This window comes from Manacus vitellinus, unplaced genomic scaffold (genome assembly GCF_001715985.3).
Source record: "Manacus vitellinus isolate BGI_N305 unplaced genomic scaffold, ASM171598v3 scaffold_35_pilon, whole genome shotgun sequence".
Lineage (NCBI taxonomy): Eukaryota > Metazoa > Chordata > Aves > Passeriformes > Pipridae > Manacus > Manacus vitellinus.
In genome coordinates, this window is record NW_021940498.1 from 5,279,160 (window position 1) to 5,291,667 (window position 12,508).

Sequence of the window (12,508 nt, forward strand, 5' to 3'; positions counted from 1 at the left end):
ATCAACACTTATCACTCACATCTCTTATCTCTACACAGAGCACAGGATATCCTACAGTAGATGAGGTCAATAGTTTTGTAGATAAAATATAGAAGGTAAATTGAGCAACAATGAAAGAAATCTAACTTACTTACATCTCAAAAGCATGGAAAATATTAAATAACCGTTCTGCACTCTCACACATTACTGCATAATCACTGCACTTCTGAGCTGATGACAACTGTTTTCTTTCCTGCTCCATAAAATAAAAACAGCTTTCTCGTCCTTGAATGATTATTCCTAAATTTCAATTTATCCCTATTTATTACTGGGATGATTTCATAAGCCATAACAAAAAGCAGAGAGATAAGCACACGCACTGAGTAAGCATTTCTATACATATTTTTGTTTTAACAGATTTCTTGTTTCCCTAAGCTGATTTTCAGCACAAAAATGAGGATTTTTTTCAATATGTTAGTTTTGTTGATGGGAGCCCTGAAAATGTACTAGTATTATACAAATGCTTCCAGTTTCTTGATTTTCCTAATTTTTAGATAATTCCAGTACATTTCTTTCCTTAACTACTCATTACTGTCCCCCATTAGCATCCACTGCCTCTGGAATTCAAGTTCTGACTGCAAAGTAAATCTCCAATTTAAATCAATATTCACCTACAAATAATCAACTCTGCTGATAGTTAGTTGTCATTATGTATATCTGCACTAAGCATAACAATTGTGGCATTTGACAGCTCAAAGAAATTTTCCATTACTTTCTGGAAGAAAGTATTTTATCCTCACGTATACTCCTGAAATACAGTTATATTCAGTTTAACTTACTTAAGCCTACTGCTCTTAATTCCTTAATTCCTAAAGGATAGGTACAAGTTTGACAAAGCTGCATGTACCATTAAAGCAATGCAAAGAGATCACTTGAAAAGCCACAGCTAAAAGGATCACAAAAATTATCAAGGTACTGAGATCTGAATGTGATCTTGAACTCAAGTAGTTGCAACAACAATAGAAAGAATTTATCTGCACATTACTTTTTATTTTTCAAGTTATCAACATATAAAGAGTTTTCATCCTGTAACATGACACAATACACTATATCCACATTTCAGCCATATATGCCTGTTCCTAAAAATTTTACTCTGTGATGCTTTATGTTTCACTCCTTGAGATCACTTTGCACCACAAGTAGTTAAACTGATCCTGCTTCTTCAAACAATTAAAAGATGAAGTTACTTAAAAGAAAACTGAAAGTACAACTGAGTAAGAAAGGTTACAAGAATTAGAGTAAGTCTAGAACCAACACCTTTAGCTTTGATCCATGGGGCACAGCAGGACAACCATCTTCTCTAGGTGGAATGAACAACTCCCACTTCCCATACTCCAACTTCTTATATGGATGGGAAAATGGATTCCAGCCATCTGCAATATAAAAAATAATATTAAGTATTTATCTTAAAATGTGTCCAATTACAATTCAAAAGCATAACACTATGTTCCATCTTTTTCAGAGTTCACTTCAGTGAAAAGCAGACAAATATTTTTATATCTGATACTATCACACACATTCAAAAGAGGTAAAATGAAGTGTATAAGAGTTTCACTGTGAAACCATACTCCAAATCTACTTTAACAATGACTCAATTATTTCTATTTCCTTGACTTTCATCAAAGTCAACACAACCTTCTCCTTCCCCAAAAAGCCTATTGATTTTAATAGCACAAAATCATGGTGGTATGAAAACTAGTGGCTGAAAAGTAAGGCTTAAGGTAGATTTCAAAACAAAAAACCTCACCTCTCCTAAACAAGTCAGCAGAAATACTTGTAGCACAGCTATGGAAAAAACTAATGAGCAAATATTGGTTATGGAGAGAGGAGGTGGACAAAATGTAGGCAAAAACAGCTTCCATAAATTGAGTACTCAGACCAGGCTCAGACACATACACTGCTCACTGCCTCTATTTTGACAAGCTGATGTATAAAATAAAAGTGTAGGACAAATACGGGGAAAACTGCAGACAAAACTTGGCAGCAATGGCTAGAAAACCAGACAATAAACACAGCCAGGAAATGTGGCCTGAAATGGCAGTTTTAAGTCTTGAGGAAGACTACTTTTTCATTAAATTTTTATTGAGGCAAGCTTAGATACCATAATTCCAGATCCTTTGTTCCGTTTGGATTTCCCGAGCACTGGACACGGGCAAGGTTGGGCATTATGACACACCCAACTGAACAGACATCTGCCAAGGTGGGCTTGTGTGCTTGCAGGCATGCCCAAGGTTAACTCATACAACTGAGAGTGAAGATATTGCTTCTCAACTGACACACTGTGGCAATGAAATCATTTCTAGAAGGAAATATCAAGCTAAGTTTGAAAATCACCTTTTTTTTTTTTTTGCCTTGGAATATGTCTATCCCACATAGTTCAAGGCAATAGACTCCTAAGCTAAAAAGCAACCAGTTGACACAGAAAATTGTATTACAAGACATTAAAGCAACCCATGCTAATCTTCCTTCATGGTAATTTATTTGCATGCTATGGCTTGTTGTAATAAAAAAAAACAACAACAAAACCAAAAACCACACCTCAGTGAAAGAAGAATAAGCAGCCTCCAATTTAAGAGTATTAATCTAAGCTCATATAAAACAACATTGCAACTAAACATGGTAGTCAAGGTTAAAAGCAATTAAATGAAAAAAAAAAAATGGACATGCGACCATAGAAATCAACAGGGAAAGTAGACACAGGAAGGAGTTACAGTCAAATCAACATGTATATTTTCTTAAACATCAGTAACCAAAAATATTGTCTGCTGTGCAACAAAAAGATAATCTTCTCTAACAAGATATGGATGTCTTGAGTTTCAGAAAAAGACTAGGCTGCTTTCCAAGATGCTCCTCGCACTTCTGCAGCTGTTTAAAACCTGAGAACTGCCAGTCTTCAAAGAAAGCTGAGAGGTACAAATCAAACAGGCCAGACAATGTGACCAAAATAACTAGGCAAGATAAATCTTCTAGTACCTATTCATTTTACTAGTAGGGAGCAATGTCAAAAGCAATAAAAAGATTATTATCATAAAACATTTCCCGTGCTCAAAAACACAAACACAATTAATTCAATTCTCCATTTAGATGATAGTTTTTATCACGATTAAAGTATTTGGATAGTGCAGACAAATTGCACATATTAGCAGAAAGAATGTATTTACTAAACTGTTACTTGATTAACAGCAAAAGAGCTTGTGTATTAGTAAGATTTAGATGGGCCCTCCCCATTGGTTTTATTCTGAAATTCCAATCAAGAGAAATACTGAAATTAACACTACTAATATCTACAAAGACCAACATCAAACAAACAACACCTTAGCAATAAAGCAATACTCCTGAACAGAATGCCTAAATTGCAAAGTATAGACAGTATTTATACACTATAATACATTTATTTATGTATTTCTGGGCAGGGCGAAAGAATGTAGAATACATCATTGGATTTGGTGACTTAAAAAAAAAGGTTAAATTATTAATTTTTATGCTATAAACAGCTAGACTGTCTGAAATAAACATTTCAGGCAAAAACGAGAAAACAGAAGAAAGATGAAAAATGTAACAATTTTAAAAAGTTTCAAGAAGACAGTTTTAAAGAACTGGTTAGGATTTCTGATAATCAAGACCCATCTTATGGGATTTACTCCTAATTCTTTCAATACTGTCCCCCCAGATATCTGACCATTTTTATTGCTTCTCACAAAACTCTTCCAAGTTGAGCTGTACCTCTTGACTACAATGCACAAACTGAACCAAGTATGCCAGGCCATGACTTGCTAATATTGAGCAAAATAAAATATGTTACAGCAAAAAAAAAAAAGCCTCAGGCCCAGTTTCTATAAAACTCACTCTGGGGAATCTGCATGGAGTTTGTCACCAAAATCACTGAATTCATACATTGTTAAAAAAATTCTCGTGGCTGCTAATAAAACCATGGCTCTTCCCTCCCTCAGAGGGGGAATGGTTGCATCTCTCTACCTATTTAAAAATCTCTGCTCTCCTCAGGCAGATTTGATAATTCTGCCCAAGTTGCTTAAACTTTCCCCTCCACCTGCCAGATGCTCCTATTAATCCCTCCTGTTCCCAGCCACAGTCCTTCCTGATTGGGTGTCCCTGGTTCATGCCTTAAGAATAGATGCAAAGCAATAACCATCTGCCCCAGATGGTCCTACTTAAACCTCTGTTTGCTACTTACCCCCGGACAGGAATTCACTTTGGAAGGTTATAACAGAAAAAATTTATCTCTATTAAGGCAAGAGGCATAAAGAACTTAAAACACCTTGAAAACTGAAGGCTTCCTTCCAAGAGGAAATGGCTCAGGCTTCTCAGTTTTACTACTTAGTTTTCAGATTTTTCAGCAAAACTTAGCCCAGAATGCCTTAGGGGACAACAGAAAAAACAAACCCAACCAACCAGCAACTGATTAACAGATTTATGAAGCTGAAAAAAAAAGAAGTCAAAAGAAACATTTTCGATTGAGAACAGAAGCTTCAAAGACTCTGCCAATAGCTACAAACAGAAAAAGGCTGAGAAGATTACCAGGAGAAGTTCAAATAACCAGCTCGAATAGAACTTAGGGAAAAAAAGGACACCATCATGGAATATCCATAAGCCACACAAAAAGACAAAAGCTTTGTGCAAAAGTTCAGGCCCCAGATACATCTTAATCCAACACAGGAACCGTCTTCAATAGCCTGATACTTTCCTTTTCTCTCATCTCTGTGATAATGTCTTCCAAATTGAACCAATTATTTAAACATTACATCCCATCTCAGCAACGAGGCACAATGGAACTTTCTGCTCAGAACTGCACCCTTAGCATGCCAAACAATCATGAACTGAGCTTTAATCTAGAACTGAATTCAAGGCTATAATGGTTTGGGTCCTACCATTTGTCATGAAACTCAATTTAAATGCAATACTTCAATGCAATACAAAGCTACATCATCATTTAAGTGACTTCTTGTTCAATCCCCTGACTGTTTTCACATGGACAAGTATGTAGCTATACAGTTCTGAGTCTCATGGCTTAAACTGGGAGTTCACACTAAAAAATAAACACTTCTCTTGCTTCTCATAGAGGAAAGGAGTACTTCTTGCTTTTTAACCCAACCCTTGCCTTTTTCCATTTAAGAGCTGATACATCAGTGCAATGCTGTACCTATTTTTTTAGAACTGAAAAGACTTCATATGCCGAGGTTGAATTCTCAAGTGAAATAAACCCATCTCTTACAGCAATTATATGTCCACATTCCACTTTTTGATCAACTGAAAGATACCTAAAGAGAATAAAGCAAGCAAGAGAATAAAGAAAGCAAGCATTCACACAGTGACCTTGAGGAAAGGATATCAGACAAGGAGAAGTTCAGATAAGGGAAGTGACATCAAAATCCTACTATCCCAACAAGATACCTTTATTGTACTTTATTAGAATATGAAATCAGAACATAAATGGAGAGGTTCTCCAAGGACACTATACTGTTCTACACAGTGGCCAATTAGGTCTTCTCCCACACTGCCTTATTTCCAACAGCTCGACAGCAGATCATTAACATAATCTGCTTAAAAAGTCATTAAACAGCTGAAACACTGACATAAAAACAAGTGTCACCGCTTCTCAGATAGGATGTTTCTCTGGATATTAATATCAGCTTATACTCCAGACTACTGCCTTCTGGAGGCACAGAAGTTTTGCTATTTGACTTTACTCATCAAATCTGGGTATTTTTCTATAAAAATCTTTGAAGAAAGCAGTAAGAAGTTCAGTATGATATTATACTGGTATCTAGAAGCCGTTTTGGTAAAAGTCTGGGAAAAAAAAAACCACAACAAAACAATCTGATATGAAGAGTTTCCTGTCAGCTGTCAGACATCCAAATTATGAAGGCTGGTGGCTTAAGCTCTCCTTTCTTCACTCTGAAGGAGGCCTGTCAGAGTTTAAATAATAAATAAACATCCACCCCAAACCTGTAAGCCCACCTTCCCTCCACTCCCAGCAGAAGCCTCCCCCACTCGTGCAAGAAAGAGGAAGCAAAAACCAAACAGACATTCTACAGTGATCAACATTTCAGACCTCATGTTAGCTGGGAAGGAGGGTAAAGAGGGCACATAAAAGAAAAAAGGGGAAAAAAAGAACAGAAATCACAAATATTACACCATATTATACCAAATACTGACTTCCAAATTAACATATGCATACTTACTCTTTCAAACATTTTTTTTTAATTAAAGTATTGAAGTATTGTTTATAGATAACCTACTGAGTCTCTGCATGGCCAAATACAATTTTGAGTGTTCTAATCCCCAAATAAATTCCTTGGGTTAGCCTCAAAACCTGCAGTTCTCTGAGTTATTTTGAAATAGTCAATTGTAAAGTGGCAATAAATTTCCAGCAGTCACCCTGTTCCTCAGCAATGCAGCACATGGATGAAATATTCAGTGTTATCACTGAGAGCTTTTAAGGGACCCATAATGTTGATTCTGCCTCTGGTATGGGGAATTCAGCTGACTAATTGCCTCATACACTTGATTTACTGAGATGCTGAAAGCACTAATTGACAAATCTTAATGGTTTTGGATGTTCATCTACTCAGACAGAGTAAAGCATCATACTAGAATACCAACACATATAATACTTTTTTTTCTCTCCAGTTATGGAGTTTTAAAGAGACAAAACCAACTCAGTCTTTTCTTGAATTCATGTTTTCCCATTCTCCCATCAAAATACAGATTTGTGTGCTACTACTAGTTTCAGTGATACTAAGAATTTTTCTATTGTTCATTACAAGTTTCTCAGAACAAAGTACGAAAATACCATTATTTGAGTCAAAATACCTTAATAGCAAAGTTTTATTGTCTGCTATAAGGCATAAAAGTCATTCACAAGAAACTTTACGGGATCAAGGCTTCATGGGTATATAATTACTGAAATAAATTATTCATGTTTATCTGAAGCACAATTCATAAAAAGCCATTATCAACTATCAGCTTAATTATAAATTTTGAAAGAAGTTCAAGGTCTCTGTACCATACTTGCCATTATAATTTTTACCAGTTTTTGATTCTCAAAAGCACAAGATGAAATAGCAGGGACTAATATTTTGTTTGATGGAAAGACACAAAAAGAGACACGTCTAAGAGATTTGCAGACAATACCCCATTAAGGAAAACCCTGAGAACTCACTGCCATCCATCTCCAAAACCAGAGCATGGATGGACAGTTTTCATATTATATACAACCACAGTTCAAAACCCAAAGAGCTCCTGTCATCTAAAGTTCAATGTTTATTCCTTGGTACAAGATGTCCAGCTTTCCCCCCTATGGTTCCACTACAGTTCTCTTGCGAAAAAGTTCTATTTAAAAAAAAAAATAAATTATTAAAAGCAATCCCAATATCCAATTTAAATACGATATGAACGTAAATTTAGTTTGAGACTTTAACCTGCTTGAAAACTTAAATAAAGGTTAAAAGGATTCAGTTTTAATTAAACATATCTGTAGCAAACTGATCTAAGTCTTGGGGTTTTGCAATGCAATTTCTCATCAGAATATTATTAAAGCTCATCTGAGTTGAATGACAATCTTTCCTTCCTCCAGGCTTTCCAAGTACACTTTCATCCCCTTTTGGAATGAACACTTTACTATGATTTTTTTATTATTACTATTATTATTTACTATGATTATTATCATTATACTTCACCGATTAATACGATTAATATATAGGAGAAACAGTTTTTCCACATTAAAGTGAATTTCTTTTCAGTTTTTTTGACTTTCAACACCTTTCATTAGTGACTAGATAAAACTACTCTAAGATATTAGTCCTAGAGTTTTGCTTCATATGATGTATTACATCCAATATTTTGAATGAAGTAGAGTTTAGAAAGTCATTCCAGTTTTTAGCTACTGTATTCTGGTATACACACACTTCCTCCCCCCCACTCTGATAAGCTAATTTATAAGTTATAATCTCTATTTAAAATATTAAACATTTTATTACAAGTCTGGTTTTAAAATTACCATCTATTAAAGTACATGTTTAAAACTACTGCATTCTAGCCTTAACTGCATTGAGTAATTTAAAGACTATTCTACCCATCACAGCCCAGGAAAACCTTGAGCAATGGGTGGGGCTGCAGCAAGTAGAGGAGATGTAAGGAGGAGAATTTTCTGCATCTTTATACATATAAAGTTAAGCTCTTAAAATAACCTCATCTACGTGTCTTGCAGTTGGTATTGATAACTGAAATCACTGTTATCTAGCAGTAGGTGAACTAGACACGATTCATTATTCAGTTTGGAATCAGAGGACGTGTCTGATTCCAATATTAAAATTCAAGTACTGCACTAACCTATTTTATCAGTGTCTATTCCAATAAAATGACCAGGAGTACTTCAAGGAAAGCTACTCTACCATTCACTGGGTTCACCATATCAAACAGGGTCATGGCTGAAAACAGTGTTGCACTAACTTTATTGTTCACCTTTTGCATCAAAAACAGAAGATTTTTTTTTTAATAATCATTTTTTTTAATAATCACCATGAATAGTGGACCCTCTCCCAATTTAAACAGACGCATTATATTGCTCTGTTCAGAAAACAAAGCATAACATGAATATTTCAATGCTTTCTTTTATTTGGTTTATAAATGTATTGATCTTGGGACTGGGGAAAACCAGTACTAAAGCAGATTGCTATGAAGCATTGAAAAAACTTCTTAACAATGGATCTGAAAAACACTTTTTATTTGATTTATTTCTTTATTACTACACACAGTTTTACAGAAGTTTAACCACAGTACTTTAGAGAGCACCACCAGATACTACAAATAATGGCAAATGCAGTTAATCTAACTCTAAAGTTATCTAAATACATACAATTTTAAGTTCATGACTGCCTCCCTCAAATACAGTTTGTCCTTTCAAGTTTCCTCAAGGACATGAAAGGAAGAAGAAATACTCAACATTTACCTTTTTTTTTAAGCACAAGGACTAACTGCCTCAAACTGGCAATTTATATACCATTTTGTAATATAAATACATAAATTGAACACTCCCCCCAGTCAGTATTTTGGCAAAATCAAAGTTGGATAAATAACACTGCATGCTTCTGAAATGCAGTTAAATGAACAAAATCATTTCACAGCCAAAATCCCTGTTCAATAAGTACCAGCAATAAAAGATCAAGTACCTTGATGGACTAACATCTAACCCTGAAGAGAGAGACTAGAGATGTGAAAAGGAAAAATAGAACAAGGTTCAAAAACCCCAAGCAAAAAAGAGATAGAAACCAGTATTGCAGGATTTAAGACCAATGATGGACATGCCTTTTATTTAAGAGTTTGCAGAACAGGATTTAGCCTTCCAAAGAAGAAGTAAATTCCCATTTTTATTTCAAATTCAAAGGGAATAGTCTTCCTGGTTTTCAGAGCAAGCAATGCAATTCCTCCATGTAATCCTGCCACCTTCCCATTCCACTAACATCCATCCTTCTCCCCTCAAAACAAAATAACTACTTTTGTTACTGTTTTGGTTTGATTTCAGGCTAACGTTTTCCAGCAGAACTTTTGCCTACACTTTCAGGATGGGTGAGAATTGGTCCATTGCTGATCAGTAAAAGAAGATAAAGCAAATTATTTCACTGTTATTTTTGCTTCTCTGCATACAGTTTTATAAAAGCCTAACTACAGAGCTTTAAAAAGAACTTCTGATAGTTTAGACAGCCTAAAGTACCAATGTGATGCAGTGTGACACAAATTATGGGTATTAAGAAAAATATGTATAAAGCTGATCATACAACAAACACATACCTTCATAGGCTACTGCAACATAAAGGAAAATATTATTTATTTTAGCCATGACATATTTTTACAGTCAGAATTTCATCACTGCTACAAAATTGTCTTTAAAGGAAATTTGATGTAAAACACGGTGCAGGGGAGAAGAAATATTCCTGAGAATACTTACTGAAGTCACCTGCAAGAAACACCGCTTCTGCTCCTGGTGCCCACTCTCTACAATATATTCCACCTTCCAGAAGCTGGTTAACTCCAAAGGTTTTGTAACTCTTTGTAAATTTATCAAGGCCTCCTTCACATTCCTCAATGTTCTTCAAGTGGTTATAAAAGAGAGAGTACCTTTCAATGAAAATAGAGAACATTTTTTAGAAAGTTTAGTAAGTGCCTTTCTTACATTAACAAGTGTAAAAACCTAAAAAAAAAAAATTAAGTGAAACACACTGACACACTGTCCTAATACTATAACATCAGAGTTGTTGTCTACAGAAGTAGGAAAAAACCCATCAAATACAAACCATACAATTTTTCCATGGTTGTTACATAGTCCAAAGTTGCAATCTTCACATTTGTTGGCACTTTCTCTACTTTATGGAACAGTTTGCACTTTCAATCTAAGACTCCAGCTCCTGATTGGCAGCCAAGAAATCCCAGTATTACCACACAGCAGGAGAACTTCACACTCTGAACAGCCCAGCACTTTTTCCTCCACCTTATTAATATCAGACACAAGCCTCCCAGGGAGAGCTGTATAGCCCTGCTACGTCTCTCACAGCCAGTTTTAATGGACAGACAACCTCAGGACACTGAAAAGTTTGCAGTACAGCATATAGGGACAAACTAGTCTGGCCCTTACAGAAAGGGGTTCATTAGGCAACCTCTTTACAGAGACAACCAGCAGGACTCTGCAGTCCCTGACACTGCAACGGTTTGGAAAAAAATTAGTTTCATAGAAGTAATTATTTGGACCATAGCCTACTTACACCAGTAGGACTTGAAATGCCATAAACTTCTAACATGAAACTTTGCTAGTACCAGTTTAGAGGGTTTTAACATATCTTGCTCTGTTTTCTCCAAGTGTGGTTTTGGAGTCTGTGGTAATATCAGGTGTACAATATAAAGACGAGAGTCAGCTTTGACTCCTCAAGTGTGAGCTGTTATGTTTAGATGTGCAGAAGCACATCTAAAAGCTGCAGCTGGGCATTTAATTAAGGCAACCTGTACAGTTTTTTCTCTTTTGTTTTAAATAAGACACTCCTGTGTTAAATTAGAAATGTGTTTCTCTTTTCCATAAATGGTGAGGAATCTTCTGAAGGGTGTAAAAACCTAATAAGAGCCCCAGCAAAAAAAGTGTATTTTGAAAAAGGAAAGAGAAACAGTAACAAAGTAAATGCTATGAGATAATACTTCTCTTAGAGGATAAAAGCAGCAGCCTGTTTGCAGTGTCAGGGCTTAAGACAGAGCTCTGTGATTTGTTGTAAAATTTTGATTTAGCATTGGCCCTTAATTAGTTCAAAGTAGAAGATTAAGGTGTCTAATTACTAGTTAAAGTAAATAGCATTACCTATATTAATTTAGAGTATTATGAATACTTTCAAGGTTAATCTCCCAGCAGGTTTTTTATTATGAAGACTGATGCTCATCTTTAAAGAGAGCAAGATTTGAAAATGTCTCCAGGATAAACTATAGCAAATACACTCAACTTTTCTGCCCATCCACCCGCACCATTCCCTTAACATTTGCTCGTGGGTATAATCCTCAGAAGTGCACTACTAACTCCTCCTGCTCTGATAATCAATTTTATTTAAAGTGCTTGAGGGAGAACGTTTTGTCAGATTTCCAACTACAAGTGTATTATACACATATACAAACTCGGCTGACTGACTCACATTTCAACCAACTGCAACCACAAATATTTGCATAAAGTTTAAATACAGAAACAGAGCAAGTCACAAATAGCCTCAAAAGCTCAACATATATCATTTAATAAAGTCACATCGCTCCATTATTACTGAAGGGTTCTCCCTAGGAAAATAAAATAACAGAATGGCATTGCAATATTAAGTCTTTTTTTTAAAATATGTTGGTTATGTGATACAAGAAGTATAATTATATATATATACACACACACACACAAGAAGTATATCTCCTTGATAAAGGAAAAACTATATATAAAAAGAGGTATATTTGCAGTGTCATGTACAAATCCCTATTTCTCTACCATACATACACGTCCTGCATTGTTTTCACCTCATTCCACTGCAGCTGAAGCAAGAACTGCTATGCTGTAGGTAGCTACTGTAACTCCAAAGAAGATCTAACTGAAGTAATGAGTTTGACACAGGTAAAATAGAAAGGGTGTTGTGGAATGTTATCTAATTAAAATTAATCTTTCCCCCCCTCATTCTTGCCACAAATACAATTTCACAGCTTTAAGAACACCTTTGGTTGAACGTGATATTTCCCACATTCAGGAAAGAGGGAGAGAAGTGATGAGTATCTTTAAAAAAAAGTCAGTCACAAACCCTTGAAAGCTGAAGAAGAGGCAAATTATACATTTATTACCAGAGAAGAACAGCAGGGCAAAGAGAAGGACTGAAAGCTCTGTGCAGAAAAGGCTGATACCCTTCACATAATCTCCCTTTTCCATGGCCTACTCCTCTTCTTCAGGGTGAGC

General features: G+C 35.4%; 1 protein-coding gene across 2 annotated transcripts in view; it reads right to left on the minus strand.

Moving 5' to 3' along the window:
• The window catches only part of GBE1 (1,4-alpha-glucan branching enzyme 1), a 111,458-nt gene extending 101,247 nt beyond the window's left edge, over positions 1 to 10,211 (minus strand). For both annotated transcript variants that reach the window (XM_018077076.2, XM_018077075.2), the window contains exons 1-2: positions 10,004 to 10,211; positions 1,297 to 1,412 (exon numbers count right to left, since the gene is read on the minus strand). In XM_018077076.2, coding sequence (XP_017932565.2) covers positions 1,297 to 1,412; positions 10,004 to 10,196 — 309 coding nt within the window. In that variant the 5' untranslated portion in view covers positions 10,197 to 10,211. The remainder of the gene's footprint in view (positions 1 to 1,296; positions 1,413 to 10,003) is intronic.
• Positions 10,212 to 12,508: the final 2,297 nt, after the last annotated feature.